The 16,177-nt window shown below is 35.1% G+C and overlaps 2 protein-coding genes across 6 annotated transcripts in view; both read right to left on the reverse strand.

The window, feature by feature from the left end:
* Window positions 1-2,229, reverse strand: part of GTF2A2 (general transcription factor IIA 2) — a 14,889-nt gene extending 12,660 nt beyond the window's left edge. Inside the window, exon 1 of the mRNA XM_006757998.2 lies at window positions 2,115-2,229. The gene's annotated coding sequence lies outside the window, so the exon portion shown is untranslated. The remainder of the gene's footprint in view (window positions 1-2,114) is intronic.
* The window catches only part of BNIP2 (BCL2/adenovirus E1B 19kDa interacting protein 2), a 32,910-nt gene that overhangs the window by 7,585 nt on the left and 9,148 nt on the right, over window positions 1-16,177 (reverse strand). For 2 of the 5 annotated variants that reach the window (XM_015560201.1, XM_015560204.1), the window contains 6 exons: window positions 14,090-14,192; window positions 13,156-13,287; window positions 11,936-12,022; window positions 11,717-11,815; window positions 10,604-10,639; window positions 8,066-8,113 (listed from right to left, as the gene is read on the reverse strand). In XM_015560201.1, coding sequence (XP_015415687.1) covers window positions 8,066-8,113; window positions 10,604-10,639; window positions 11,717-11,815; window positions 11,936-12,022; window positions 13,156-13,287; window positions 14,090-14,192 — 505 coding nt within the window. Of the gene's footprint in view, window positions 1-3,517; window positions 8,114-10,603; window positions 10,640-11,716; window positions 11,816-11,935; window positions 12,023-13,155; window positions 13,288-14,089; window positions 14,193-16,177 lie in introns of those variants that run through there. The other 3 variants (XM_015560202.1, XM_006757997.2, XM_015560203.1) reach the window with 3 other exon arrangements.

A 16,177-nucleotide genomic window follows, 5' to 3' on the forward strand; every position in this document is an offset into this window, starting at 1 on the left:
AAGCCGGGCTGAGGGCCCCCCCTGCCCCCCGAGTGCACAATTTTTGGTGCACCGGGCCTCTAGTATATATATAAATACAAAACACCAATTCAAAAAAATGTATGCATCCCTATGTTCACCGCCATATTATTTACAACAGTCAAGATATGGAAGCAACCATCAGTAGACAAATGAGTAAAGAAGATGTATACATATATATGTACAATGGAATATTACTCAGCCATAAAAAATGAAATCTTGCCATTTGCAACATCATGGTTGGACCTATAGGGTATTGTGCTAAGTGAAGTAAGTCCGACAGAGAAAGACAAATACCATTTAATTTCAGTTATATGTGGATTCTAAAAAACGAACAAACAAAACAGAAACAGACTCATACAGAGAGCTGAAAGTTGCCAGATGGGAGAGGGGTTAGAGGGCTGAGTAAAAAATGTGAAGGGATTAAAACGTACAGATTACCAGTTATAAAAATAGTCATGGGGATGGATGTAAAGTACAATATGTGAAATATAGTCAATAATATTGTAACAGCTATGTATGGCATCATATGAGCACTAGACTTACTGAGGTGATAACTTTCTAAGTTATGTGTCTAATCAGTATGTTATAGACCTGACACTAATATATTATTGTATGTCAACTGTAATTACAAGAAAATTATAAAAACAATCTTGAAAAAGAACTGAAGGTATCAAGCTTCTTGATCTATATTACAAATCAATCGTAATCAAACTGTCCAGTATTGGCATTAGAAAAGACGCAACGGCTATTTCTAGTGACAAAACATCACCAGTTCACAGGTGGCAAGAGCCTATCCCAGCAGGTTGGGGTGCAAAGTGGGAACCCACCCTGGACAGGACACCCTTCCATGTAGGGTGCAATCTCACACAGACACTCCGATTGGGACAATGTAGACAGGCCAATTCACCTAACGTGCACATCTATGGGATGAGGGAGGAAACCTGAGCGCCTGGAGAAACGCATGCAGACGTGGGGAGAACATGCAAATTCCACACGAATAGTGGTGCTGCCCTGGAATCATTTTTTTTCACCAACATTATAATCAAACGATTTTATTTGAGGTCCTGCAGTATACACAATAAAATACTTACTATTCAGCCATAACATAAGACTAAAACCTTGCCATCTGCGACATGATGGACCCTGAGGGCGTTATGCTAAGTGAAATAAGTGAGAGAGACATATGATCTCATTTATATATAGAATCTAAAACCCCAAAACAAGCAAACTAAGCTCAGATACACACAACAGAGTGATGGTTGGGGCGCAGGGAATTGTACTAAGGTTACAAACTTCCATTTATAAAGTCCTGGGGATATAATATAACGCAGCGATTTTCAACCTTTTTCATCTCAGGGCACACATAAACTAATTACTAAAATTTTGCGGCACACCGGTTGAAAATCACTGACATATAGCATGCCGACTAGTTAAGGATACTGCATTGCATATTTGAAAGTTGCTAAGAGAGATCTTAAAAGTCATCACAAAGAAAGAAAAACAAATTTAAACTACGGTGGTGGTGATTATTCCTACAATATATACCATTACTTGCTTTAATGATTTTAGATCTTAAAAACTCCTCTGCAATGTTGAGATATTTTAGATATGTTATCAGCCATACAAATCTACTACTCTTTCATTTGCAGTTTAAGAATATTAAATTAGAAGGTCCCTCATTTGGAAGTAACTCAGTCCTCGTCCTCGATCAAACTATCCAGTTAAAGTCACTCCTTTGCCGAAGTTCGCATGAAGTCGGGAGCGGACTTCACACGAGCGCAGCAGCACACGAATGAGGGAGCGCGCTCCCAGCTTCGGCCCCCACCCCAAAGCCTGGGTGCTGGACAGTCACCTGGCCACCCCTGGCACAGCTGGGCGCGGGCCTCCCCTAGCGCCTTTCGGCGGGCGCCGGGGGAGAACAAGCCTCCGCCGCCTTCCTCCCGGGCCCCGGCCGCGGGGCCATCCCGGCACTGAAGTCGGTAACAGGTCGACCCGGGGCTCGGGAGCGAAGGGCCACCCTGTCCATGCAGCCCTCGGAAAAGACCCGACCGACCGCAGCCCCGGCACTGGGAGCGGGGCAGGCTCACTCGTACCTGTGCGGAAGGCGCTTCCCGCCGCCGAGCGGACAGAACCAGCACCGCCAGGAGCCCAGGAGGTTCCTACCACCTCTCCCTCAGGACCTCTTTGGCAGCCGCAGAAACCACACAGCTAGGCCAACGACCCGGAAGTGCTCGCAGTACCTGGAAGTGGCGTCACGGCGGGGCCAGGGAGGCCCCGCCCACCAACTCCTCCCGTACGCCACTCAAATTTGGCGAGGGGAAGGCGGAGTTGTGAAGAGAGGAGGGGCGTGAGGCCCAGGACAGGTAACTGTTTCGAGTAATTCACCAGGTTTACTAAATCGTTCATAAGGGAATTATAATTTTTAAGAATAATCTTCTCCACTGTAAGGTGCACAGTTAGAAAATGCAAGGCATTCATATTTTATGCCTGAGATGTGTTCAGGGTTAATACTGTTTAAAACCTTGCAATGCTAGATTTAAGACAAATTCTTAAAATTATGCCAGGAATTTACCGTTCAAATTAGGGCTGCAATTAATTTAGCCCAGAAAGCTTTCAGTTTATGATTCATGAAGAACTTCAATTTGGGAGAATTTGTATTTACTATTTGTTCCCAATGCAAGACAAATACTCTTATATAGGGCGTTCCCCCAAAATGTATACACTTAACTGATAGCTCAATTGATGTTTCTTTTTAGATTTAACCCATTGGAATTAATTATTCAAGGTGTGTATACATTTTTGGGGACACCCTGTATTTTGAGTTTATATAATCCCAAATGCTGTCCTATGGAATAAAAGCAGCAATAATGTGCACAGCTGTTTGCCATTAAGTGGCTGACTAGTGATTAAGGAGTAAATGCAAAATAAGTGCTAGATGGATCCTCTAAACAGGTCTATAAGCTATACAGGTTGTCATTTGTACCATGTCGTCAGCCATTTATTGAACTGATTTCATCGTTGGATTGCCCACTAACCAAAAGAATTCTAAACTATGAAACACAAAGTTTGGTTATAGTTAACATTTAACCGGGGAACAATTTGTAAAATAGATGTCTAACCACTATACTGTGCACCTGAAACTAATACAAAATAATGTTAGATGCAAACTGTAACTGAAAAATAAAATTTAAAAAAAATCTTCATTACAGAATTATAATACCCACTTGGAATTCAATTTAATCAGACTTGTCAATTTTTATAAAAGATCTTAAAGAATTTTAATAAAGTCTGGGAATTTATTTAAAAAACAAACACAAACAAGATAGTATTAAAATTAAAAGGAGGGTGGACTCTTCATGCCCCCTGGACAATATGAAGCAGCACCAGATTATAGGAAGAGAATCAAGAGTAACGGTCTACGATTTGAAAGACAAGATAACTGTGTAAAAATTCAGTATCATAATGGAAGACGGAAAAAATGTGATGAGACAAAAACAAACTTTCCAATTAATTTATTTAAATTCATTAACGTTGCAAAAATACGATGTGCAACAGATCAGGACACAAGACTGTATTCCTAAATAAAATATTACATCTCCTTAGTAAATCAATACCAACCCTAGTATTTCTTACAGGGACCACATAAACATCTTGCACACACAACCACCAATCAGAACTGAATTTCTCAAACACTGTAAAATGAAAGCACTAAGCTAGGCAAAATCATCTGAATAGTAGTAAAATTATCACAGTACATTAATTTAGTTTAAATGGCAACATGTGAACCAATGATAAGAAAAATATTTGAATTTTTGAAATACATATCAAAGTGTGTTAGTATCGAACAAACCCTGAATTTTTTTCTATTTGAATAATGCCCCAAGGGCTATGCAAGTTAGTGGCCTTGAACAGCACCAATATTTACTAGCTAGGTGTATGTAAATAAACTGTTTAAGGAGCAAACTTTAGAAAGTCCATATACAAAAAGGGCAGTGGAGTAGCTAATTTATGTTTTCCAAGCTCCTCCTTATCCACAAAGAATATGAAAACAAAATTTTTAAATGCAAATATCTTAGCTTCTTGTAGAATGTCTTATAAGACAGAATCAGACAGCTATCTGAAATGGACAGCTTATTGTAATTCCTTAATTTGAAAGCATTATACCTTGATTTTCATCTGGTGTTTGATTTATTAAGTGCTTCATGTGAACTTTTTCTGGCATTTTTTATAGTTCTCAAAACATAAAATATTAAGTAGCTCTGTCATATACAACAAAGTTACAGTTCTGTTCAAATTTTAGTGTCACTCCTTACTGCTCAACACATTACCTTATTTTCAATTACTATTTATAACTTTAAAGGAAAATTGCATTACAGGGACTCACCATTGGTCTAACTCGAATTCATTCAGAATCTTGGGACAGGAAGAGGGGAGTTAAAGGCGAGTAGGTAATTCTTCTGTGCTTAGAACATTGAGTAGATAATCTCCTACTTCCCTATCCTGCTGACTTTCCTATGCAAGTCTAAATTCTTGACTCTCTCAGCAGCTCAAATTATATAATTCCTATTCCCTATGACAAGATAAAATCTAATAAAATAATTGGTCTATTACTGTAAGTACAGTAATTCCTCTACCCATCTCATCCTTCTGAGAATTGTAATCCATTTCTCAAAAATCTAAATATGATGGGGAAAATATATGCATGAAAACAAAATAAAATGGGATAGCAATCTCTTATTTTTAGCCTATCCCCTCCTCCCTTCTGGTTGAACCATATTAGCAATTTTCCATATGACACAGGAAAAGGAAAAATGAAGCTGCTGTCACATTATATACAACCTTACCAATCTCATTAGGAAACTGGCCTGTTCTATCCGACATATCCTAATGCTAATTTATCTATCAATTGAGAAATCTAAAAAGCCACTGCTTGCATTAAATCACTTTCAAATTCCCTGAGCACTCACATAAAAACAGCCAAATAGCAACACTATAGAGCCATTTACAAAGTCTCTATCAAAAACCAGACTTCTTTTTTAAATTCTGGAATTACAGTTGAAGAATTCCTATCTAACAAAATATACTTGTCAATCAGCAGATTTCAGTATTCAGTGCAGTTACTAAATAGTGATGTCTATTTTGGAAGACTACATTAATATTTACCAACCATGACATATGAAAAATAACCTAGTCCTAAACTTTGGCTTGTGCACTATAAATTGCTGACCCTCTTTGTTCAAACTTGCTTCTGTATGAAGGGACATAGCAGAAGAAAATATGAATTATCATTATAAGTATCAGCCTTTCCCCCGTCACATATTCTGTGTGTAGCATGTAGGTTTTCCTGCTGGATACACAAAATGGTACCAACAACTGCCAGTAGGAATGTAACAGGGACACATTCAGTGGCATCTTAGATAACAGCTAACTCTTTACCCCTTCACAGTTTTCTTTCTTTTACTTCCTTGTTTTGTTACCTTTTCCAACTACCTGCTGGGCTCTACTTAGAATCATATTTCTTTATTACCCATCCCCTGATTTCCAGAGTTAGACTATTAAGCTTAAACTATGGGGTCAATATAGCATCTTTCCTTGGTGGTACTTAGGAATATAACCAAGTAGAACACAAATTACTTTATATGAGAAACTACTGACTAAAAAAAGGCACTCATAGCCCAAGTATAACACAAAAAGTGAAAGAATCATCAAATTAAACCAGTTAAGTTAGATCCATGACCCCAGCAGAAAGATAAAATAATATAAATATCTGTACTTTGACCTCAATCAGCAGTGTAAAATTAAAATTGAATGCTTTGGGGGAAATGTTAACATAGCTACAAATTACAAATTTAATAAATGCTTTTCTTCTAACCTACTTAAGTCTTAAGTCTTACAATTATGAAACATTTATTATGGGGCATGTCCCTATACCAGATTCCATTAAGGTGTAGGTGAGAGCAGGTATCCTTTGAATCTAGTGACTCACAGCACATCCCTTTTTTTATATTCCCGTGTTATCACTGTACCTTCTGAATCTTAATGTTCTAATAGAATACAGGCTAATTCTACTTTTAAAACTTATTTTTAAGAACACATTTTTGTAACATGTTGGATCTGTAGTTAGAAACAATGCTTACAAAAGGAAAAGTCAATAAACACAATACAGTTGAAACTGAACTGGGTACTTGATGTAGAGCAAAACCACCCATTTTAATAAAGCTCAGCCCATTTTGAGCCAGATGAAGACTTGTAGATAAAAGGCCAAAGCACTCTACAAATATAGATTCTAATCACAATTAAATTCAATATTATCCTTTATTCATAATCCTTATATAGTGAAGTCAGAAGGAATACCTAAATTAATGTTAATTTGGTGTTTCAGTACAAAGTGTTTCTAACATTTAAGCAAGCAATAAGGGTTTGATTTTATTCACTATAGTGACATTAGTTTGGGATCTGCCTATAGCTGCTGGATCCAAGTCAAGTCAGGAGGCAACTGAGGGCATCTCATCCTGGGAATCCTCCAGCATCCCCCTTAATTGGACTTAAGTTAGCATGCAAGTTTATGACTGAAGAGCACAAAAGGTAAAGAAAAATTCCCTTTTGTAACAGGAACTTTATACTAAAAGCGGAAGTGGTAAAAGCCACATGTGTCTTCAGTCCAGGATAGAATGAATCTTAAAAGTTTAGCTCTCATCCACTTCAGTTATGCTACTCCAGGATGCTCTTGTAAATTACCTTATAGGAAGGACTGGAATGTGATGTGACCCTCAAATCTGGAGTTTACCAAATGTATGAGTCACACAAGCATATGACACAACATTAGACCACCTGACTTTTAGGATGACTTTGTGGGTAAATTTAGTTCTTTTTCGAGGCATAAGTACAATTGATTTCAATGTAGAGTCAAGGTATTTACCTAATTAAACAAGGAGTTTATATGCTATATCAAATGTGTCATCCAAAACAGTATAATACAATGATGCTCTATGATTTAGAAAATAGCTTAACTTATAGGAAATATAAAAACATACTGTATTGGCTACCTACCAAGTCCAAATAACTGATATGGAAGTCTTATGGTAAAGTGCCCACATTGGGAGCAATTAAAAAAGCAGCTCCTGTTTTCTACAAAAAAGTAGTGACAGTGAATAACTCATCATGTTCTCTGCACCCACACAAATTCACAACAGTGATACCCTGGACACAGCTTATTTCACATTAGTGAATAAATCTAAGATTTTTATAAAGGTCTGTCTTTTGGCCAGAAAATAAAATGTCCCATATATATATACATATATGTACAAACATCAATTCTTACCCTCTTAAATTCTCCAGTTCTTTTTAAGTTGTCTTTAAATTTAAAAAGGAAAAAGTGTGCATTACACTTGTAATTGTGCTTCTGAATTAAGGAACAATATATGTTAAGTGATTAAAAAAGCTTAGGATGGTACTAATCTACTTAGATTATATGCATGACCTTTGGGTATTCATGAGAACCAGTTTAATTGTCCCTAACCTTATGAGCCACTTCGTTTTTTTAAGTTACCCAAGAAATGTAGTTAGTCTTTTATAAAACACAAAAATTCTAACATGCACTTTACAAAATCATGGTCTTATTTATCTTCATATTCTTCCAAAAGACAGGTATACATTAAAAAATATTGCTCAAAACATAAAAATATATATTATCTCTTTCTTTGACCAATTAGGCATATAAATATTTTACTGAAGAAGACGCATCATTCGATAAACAAATGCAAAAACCACTTTATATAAAGTGTGGATCTCTGCTTTAAGCAATATAAAATATAAAATGATTACATTATCATTAGCTAGTAAAGAGCTAAATTCAAGAGATTTACAAACCAAAACAGTGGTGAACAGTCCCTTATACAAAAGTCCACTGATAAAAAGTCAAGTCGATTTTGTAACAGGTTACATAAAAATCAGGGCCAATAAATGCATTCATTACAAATGCAAAAAAGAGCACTGCTTCATCAGCACATTCTTCAGTCTTGTTTGGACTAGATGCCAAACTTACTGTTCACTTTTTGGTTCATCTTGTTTTCCATTAAGCTCTTGATCAACTCTGTTTAATGAAAAACAATATAGATAATAAAACACTAGCAACTGAATAATTTTCTTCTTAAAAATAATTACTTTTAGCATAGAATATTATTCTGTTAAAAACAAAGCTTTGCCAAGAAGCAGACACAGTAAAAAGGTTACCAAACATTTTCCCAACAAGGAAAGATAATTTTTAAAGTCAAGAGAACACTGACAAGAAACGTGTTGTTTTTTTTAAAATTATAATACTTATGTACAAATAAATGCACATAACCTTTATTAAAAGTTCAAATTACTGAACTTTCCTGAACATTACATCCTGAACAATAGGGCATACTGAAATGTTGGATTGTAGCATAGCTGGGGTAGGGATCTAAGTGAAAAGCGAGTGGTAGGAAAAACAATTCTTTCAAAAATGATTTTGTTAAGGGGTATATTAAAATGCCACTACAGTCATGCGCCAGGTAACGATGTTTCAGTAAACGATGGACCACATATACGACAACTGTCCCACAAGATTGTAGTGGAGCTAAAAATCCCTATCACCTAGTGGTATTGTAAGGCCATAGCACACACAAGACACTAATGTCCTAGTCCTTCACATTCACTCACCGCTCACTCATTTCCAGTCCTGCAAGCTCCATTCATGATAGGTGTCCTGTACAGGTGTACCATTTTTTATCTTTTACACTATATTTTTACTGTACCTTTTCTATGTTTGGAATTATTTAGACAAACAAACATTTACCACTGTGTTACAACTGTCTATAGTACATTCAGTATTAGTACAGCTATATGCTGTACATAGCCTAGAAGCAATAGGCTATATCATATAGTCTAGATGTGCAGTAGGCTGTACCATCTAGGTTTGTGGATGTTCACACAATGACAAAATAGCCTCATGACACATTTCTCAGAACACATCCCTCCCCATCGTTAAGTGACGCATGACTGCACTTCAATGCTCAGTTTTGAACTGTCCTTTTCATCAGTACTCACTCATCATAGAGATTTCACTTTAAGTAAGCTACCCCACATTTAGCCTGATAACTTTTGGTTTTAAAAACATGCCCCTCTATTTTTAAAATTTGAATGTTATCATTTTCAAGCTAACACAAATTTATGGATTTTTTAAGGTTAAACTTTATGTAAAAACTAAGAAGTGCCTAAAAGATATACATAATGATTCTATTAAGGTTAAACAAAAGTAAAAAAAAGAGAACATAAAGAAAAAAACACAAAAAACCAATACGATAAAATAGTAGTGTTAGGTTCCAAACAATACATTTAAATAAAAAGTACAGTTCTACTTTTTTTCTGATGCCTAAATCACTTAATAGATAACTAAATACTAAGAACTTGGTAAAAAGGCACAATATAGCAGATTTCATCAATAAAGACAATTCATTTTGAAATCCATGGAGCAGCTGGTTTCAAAATATTCTACAATTACAGGTTATAATTTTAATTTCAGCCATTTATCTAGCAAATGTACACCAATGCCTAGAAAGGAACGAGAAATTAGCAAAGATCTAAATATCACTGCCCATATCTCTGTTAAACTATTTGATAAACTGCAAAGTGTCATATAGAAATGTAAAGCTATTATTCTATCACGTGGTCAACTGAATTTCTGCTCATCATCAGAGACAAAATATGTCCAAAGTTAAGAATGTTCCAGTTACTTACAATTGGTTCTTTAGAATGGTCAAAATGATAATTACATAAATCTCTCACCTTAACTCTTAAGATTGCATTAAACTGTATTGCTAATTTAATTGTCAATATTTTAAGTCCATTAACAAGTTAGATCCAAATCTTACACTTTTTAAAATTACTATATAAAATGTAGCTGTTTTATACCCTTGCCTTTCATCTTCTATGCCAAGGTATTAATAGATAATAGTTGGTTATGCTCAAAGCAGAAGTATTCAAAATTAAAATTAAGATGGAAAGCGGGGTGTTTAACTATTAAATGGTACATTGATCTTTTAGGTATTTTATCACATGTAGAATCTGACTGGTTAGCAGGCCATTTAAGCATACAAAGAAATCAATGTTGGTTAGCCAAAGAATATGTGCATTTTAAATATAATCATTAACCCCAGAAAAGTAAAATAACTTCTTTAAAAAGTGCACAAATAATTCGAAAGCACAAATTATAGATTAAAAAATATGGTAAAAATGATAAAATATTAAAAATAATTCATTTTTCAAATTGTATTCTTAGTAATTCTTCTGGTTTACCATCAGTATTTATACCCAAAAGAAGGGAGCACAGGCTGTGGCCTTTAATTACTAATTGGCAATATACATGGTGTTAAAACAGAGTAAATCCAAGCCACAGGCAGCATCAGGAACATTGGATTCACTCTGCACTTGGATTCTGGGGTGTACTTATATTTACAAATGCTATTATCTTTGTCTACAAGCTAACCAACCAGTAAGGAAGTTAGTCTGTGCAATGCAAATGGACTAGTCTAGATGCAACCCAGTCAAGGTGTGCATATACCTTTTTTGTTTCTTTTTTAACTTTTCTTCTTCATACCTTGGTAGGGAAGAGTTATTTGAGTAAATACACATGTTATAAAGATAAACAAAAACTCAAAAAAGGCACTTAAAATTTACATTTAGGTTTGCAGGCAAAACAAAAAGTATTTAATACAGTAATACAGAAAATCACAACTGACTTAAGAAATCTGGCTTTGACACATTCAACAGACTAAAACCTCAGATTAACAGAACAAAGACACTTTTTCTACATTATAGCACCGTGATACTCAAGTATTTTACATTAAAAGCCTCTACCAAGCTCTTTTAAAAAAGTTAGAAGTTAATTTGGTAAACAGAATAAATTCTAGTCACTGGAAAGTATTAAGGCTATGCTGATCTAAATAACATTTTATTTCTCTAGTAATATTATTCAATGTCATGACAAGCTTTTACTCAAATTAGGAGAGCAGCATGAGCATGCCCAAATTTGGATAATGTTCTTTAGCACTGACCAATCAGGAAATCATCTCTCAGACTGTAAGCCAGTCTTCACAAATATAAATGAATCACAACCAGAAATAATACTTCCTATTTCTTCAACTGACAGACTGAAGAAAATGGTGAATTATGGGGAAGGTGCTGGAAAATGGCTTCTTCTTTTGTTTTGTTAATCCTCACCCAAGGGGATTTTTTTCTACTGATTTTTAGAGAGTGGAAGAGAGGAAGAAGGAAAGGGGAGGAGGGAGGGAGGGAGGGAGAGAGAGAAAGAGAGAGAGAGAGAGAGAGAGAGAGAGAGAGAGAGAGAGAGAGAGAGAACGAACGAAGACACATCAATTGGTTGCCTTTTGCAACCCCCCTGACCAAGGATGGGGATCAAACCTGCAACCCAGGTATGTGCCCTTGACTGGGAATCGAACTGAAGATCCTTCAGTGCTTGGGCCAACACTCTTAACTGCTAAGCAACACTGGCTAGGGCTAGCTTGTTCTTTTTTTATTTTGTTACAATAAACAAGAAAAGTTACAAAATACTTACAAGCTATGAAATGAGAAAAAATGAGTATTAAAAATATTTATCTCTTGCACATCAAAATATAAAGATCCAATACAATTAAAGAAATAAAACAAAACATACTGTTTTATGCATTCTGGTATGCCAACATACTCCATGGGGACAAGTTCCGCTAGTTCTGCCAAATTAAAGACGTATCTAATTTTTTGGCTGAATTTTGAGCTATGGAAGAAAATAAAAATAATTACCTCAATATTTCTGACCAGCAGCACTGACAAGAAATTCATACAAGGAGTTTGTGTTCCTGCTTTTTAAAAATGTCAATGGCATTCAAAAAATTACCTAATAAACGGTCTTGTAACAGCCAGAAGTGTTCTGATAAACCAAGAGGGATGTACGATGATCAGAGATTTTAGGTTTTTCCGTAACCTGGAGTTAAAAATAAAGAAAGAAAAATTTAAAAAGCTCTACAAATTCTAATGCTAGAAGTTAAGCAATCAACGAGTATATGGAAGTTCAAACAAAAATTAATTGAAAATCCCTCACCTAAGTGTTCTCATTTAGATGTGATATTCCGTCAAATACAAGATAATACACTCTTGAATTGTGATGTTCCCTCCTATTGGTATGAAATAAACTTGACTTCTTTTGGCTACATTTATGTACAGCACTTGTCTTCAGGACTGCCACCCAAGAGTACAGGCTAATACTGAATACAGAAGTAAACTGTTCACATTTTTCAGAACTGGGGAGAAACTGGTACCAATTTCCTCAACACCATGAAAGGCACTGTGCAAGCAAAAAGTTGGGGGTGGAGATCACCACAGTAACCGGCAGCATAAATTAGATCTCATGAGGTCTTACAAAGTCTAAAATTTTTATTAAAAATGAAAGGCATTATTCTAGACAATTTAAAATGACCAGATAACTTTTATCACACATATTTTGCAGTTAAAGTGATTGTTGTGAATCTTTTGAAATGACAAAAACGAGTCCATGTCATGGTTAGGTATGAAGAGAAACCTTAATGGGTCTGAGTTGACTAAACTTGTTTGAATTAGTTATGGTCAAATCAAACCAATCAGAGGAACAGTTCCTTCCATTAGCATGGATGACTGACTAACTTCCAATAGCATACACTTCTAGAGCTCATTCCAAGGAAAGATTACAGCTAAATAAGCACTGTAACATAAAATACGCTAACACTATAAGTTAGGCAAAACTCAGAATGTAATAAAATAGAAAATGTACCAAGTTCTCCATCCTTTCCCTATAACGTAAATTACTGGAAAATGTTCAGCGTGGTATAAATAAGGAGGAATAAAGAGCTATTATATAAATCTGTTTTAAGGAATTAAAGTTATTCTTTATAAAACAGATCAAAACTAATTTCCTTCATAACATTTAAAAATACTGTATTGAGAAAATAGAAACTTTCTATGAAATTAATAAATGTAATTTAGGAAGTATATACATGGTACCTTTAAGTGCCAACAGAAAATAATATAATAAGGCCATTATAAAAATTATTCAGACTCGCTGTCAACTTGTATTTATAGTACCTTCTATCAATTTGCTGATAGCATTTCCTGAGCCATCCCAGACTAGGCATTTTCCTTCGCGTCGTTGCACCATTTAAATAAACTATCATGTAGTTTTCTGCTACTAATAGTTCCAAAGTGCCAATAACATACCTGAAAAGCAAATTAAAACTTCAAATAACAGTTCTGTGAAACAAACTAGGTTATCCAAATTATACAGTTCCCTTCCCTCCCCTCAATGATAGAAAAACCAATTAAAATTTTAACAGCGTTAGTTGGTATAATGGTTATTTTTTTAAAGTTATCTTCTGTTGATTTGTAAAATTAATTACATTTATTGGGATAACATTGGTTGAGTTACCTTTTAGAAATACACATTGAAATGTTTATAAATGAAATATGATGTCTGGATTTGCTTCAAAATTATACAGTGGGGGAAGTTTGAATTGTGGGAATGAAGTCTAAATTGATGAGTGTGGAATTGGGTGACTGGTACACAAAGATTCAATACACTGCTCTTTACTTTTGTATATGTTTGAAACTTTCCACAATGAAGTTTTTAAAAAACTTCACTAATTTGAGAAATAGAATGACTTTGTGGAAATACAATAGAACTGAGTCAGCTTAGTTACATTTGGCTTTTCAGGGCTAAATGTAATTTAGTCATGTAATTTTGAAATTCAAAAAAATTAACTTCTTTATCCTCAATGTGTCCTCAACTATAAAATAGAGAGGCTGGAACAGATCATCTGAAATATCCCTTCCAGATTTAAAATAACAATTTTTTTCAGTCAAGCTGAAAAACAAATAGTTTCATAATGCTAAAGAATAAGTACTTAAAAACAACCAGACTTGGGATATTTTTAATTTTTACCCAGCTAAACTTCACTTCCTTAAATTGGACATCTAATTAACTTGGAATTCTGTCCAAACATTTTTGTGAAGATATACATACTTAAAGAGATTGTCCATCAGGTATCTATAGTTAGGTTGACCACTTTCAGGCATAAAACAGACAGCAAACACAACAATGGCATTTAATCCATCCCCATAATATCCTGAAAAGAAACCAAAGATAAAATCACCAGCATGATTTTACTCTGAAGATTTTTCAGAGGACATCTGTATGGTTGCTAGAGTATAAGTGGTTTACCTTCCACAAAATTTTGGATCAAAAAGTTGTATGTGTGGGTTTTTTTTTAGATCTTTAAATACCCTCTTGTCAAAAAGACAACAATAACATTTGATGAAGAGGAAAGGGTGGACATAAAAAGCAGAAACCCATTTAAACCAGCATAATCAGAAAGTCAGACTTGTTTTAACAAGTAAACAAATATAACGATATAACCCAGCAGACACGATACAACAATATCTGCAATAAAACATTCTAATGCAACCCAGGTTAGAGTGGGTGATTTTTTTTTTTTAAGTCTTTAAAAAATATATATGTTTTTATTGATTTCAGAGAGGGGAAAGGAGAGGGAGACAGAAACAGTGAAGAGATAAACATCAATCAGTTGCCTCCTACAGGCCCTGTACTGGGGATTGAACCTGCAACCTGGGCGTGTTCCCTGATTGGGAATTGAACCAGCAACCTCCTGGTGCATGGGATGATGCTCATCCAACAGAGCCATAGCAACTGAGCTAAACGGATGCTTTTTAAAAAAGTTATGTTCACCCTAGCTGGTTTGAGCGTCAGCCTGTGAACTGAAGGGTCCTGGGTATGATTCCAGTCAAGGGCACGTAGCTCGGGTGCAGGCTCCTCCCCGGCCTGGGCCCTGGTCGGGGCTCCTGCAGGAGGCAACTAATTGATGTGTTTCTTTCATATTGATATTTCTCTCTGTCTTTCCCTCGCTCTTCCACGTCTAAAAATCAATGGAAAAATATTCTTTGGTGAGGATTTCAAAAACAAAAACAAAATAAATAAAAAAAAGTTACGTTCAACATTGCCTAATGTTTTGTAGATTTTAGGGCATTAATACCTAAGAAAACAAACATCATCTCTCTGATATAATTCTAGAAAAACAGAGCTAAAATATGTATTTTTGGATTGTAATGTTTAGACATTAAGTGTAAGCAATAACAAATATTTTTGCTGTAACTTTCTTTTCTATTGTTTGCAAACATGCACTAAAAAGATTTGAACATTTCAAATACATTAAAATCTTATCTTTCTTAATCCCTTAGTCACAAAATATAGTGAAAAATTCAGTAAGATACACTTGCCCTAATTATTTTAAGAAAAATAAAGTATTATTTCTGAAAAATATTGTGTTTAAGCCATGAGCTAGGTCTCACAACCTGCTTTGTATGAACTATCTGAATTAATATGTCTGTGGACTTCCTGATCTATATTATCCTGTGGTGGTGTTTTGTTTTTCATCTGAGTAAGATTAAATTAGGCAGAATAATGTAACTGCAAATATTCAAGTGAATTGCTCTCAGATGAATGAAGACTATAGAAATAAGCAAGGGGGTGCCTTTGGCAGAGAGTAAATTAAGTGGAAATAATTCTCTATGATAAAACCTACCAGCTTGACCTATGTGGCTCCCTGCCTGCATTAGAAGGATTTCAGGTAACATGACATGCTCTACAGAGTGAGTTGCATTTTGGCTAGCACTACCATTCTAGCACTGTTTGCACAATGCCAAGGTAAACTTCTATATACAGCAAAGACAGACTGACAGAAGTTATAATTGTCTTCATAGCTTTACCTATTTGACTTATAAATTTCTTAGGGGAAGGGACAAAAAGCCTTACATTTTTGTATATCCCACAAATATGCAAGGTAGAACCGACATAAAAATGTGGAATGAACTGGTTTTCTACTTTGTAGTAAAGATGAATGATTTGTTCAGGGTTTTAAGGTAAATTAAGAATCATAGTTTAAAAAGCCAGGTTTTACTTATATCCATAAAAGATGGTATAAGAATGTTCATGGCAGTTTTAATAATGATAGCTCAAATTTGAAACAACTAACATGTCCATCAAAAGAAGACTAGATAAGCAAACTGTGGCTTACGCATGCATGGGAAAGCCACT

Source organism: Myotis davidii, unplaced genomic scaffold (genome assembly GCF_000327345.1).
Source record: "Myotis davidii unplaced genomic scaffold, ASM32734v1 scaffold1275, whole genome shotgun sequence".
Classification (NCBI taxonomy): Eukaryota; Metazoa; Chordata; class Mammalia; order Chiroptera; family Vespertilionidae; genus Myotis; species Myotis davidii.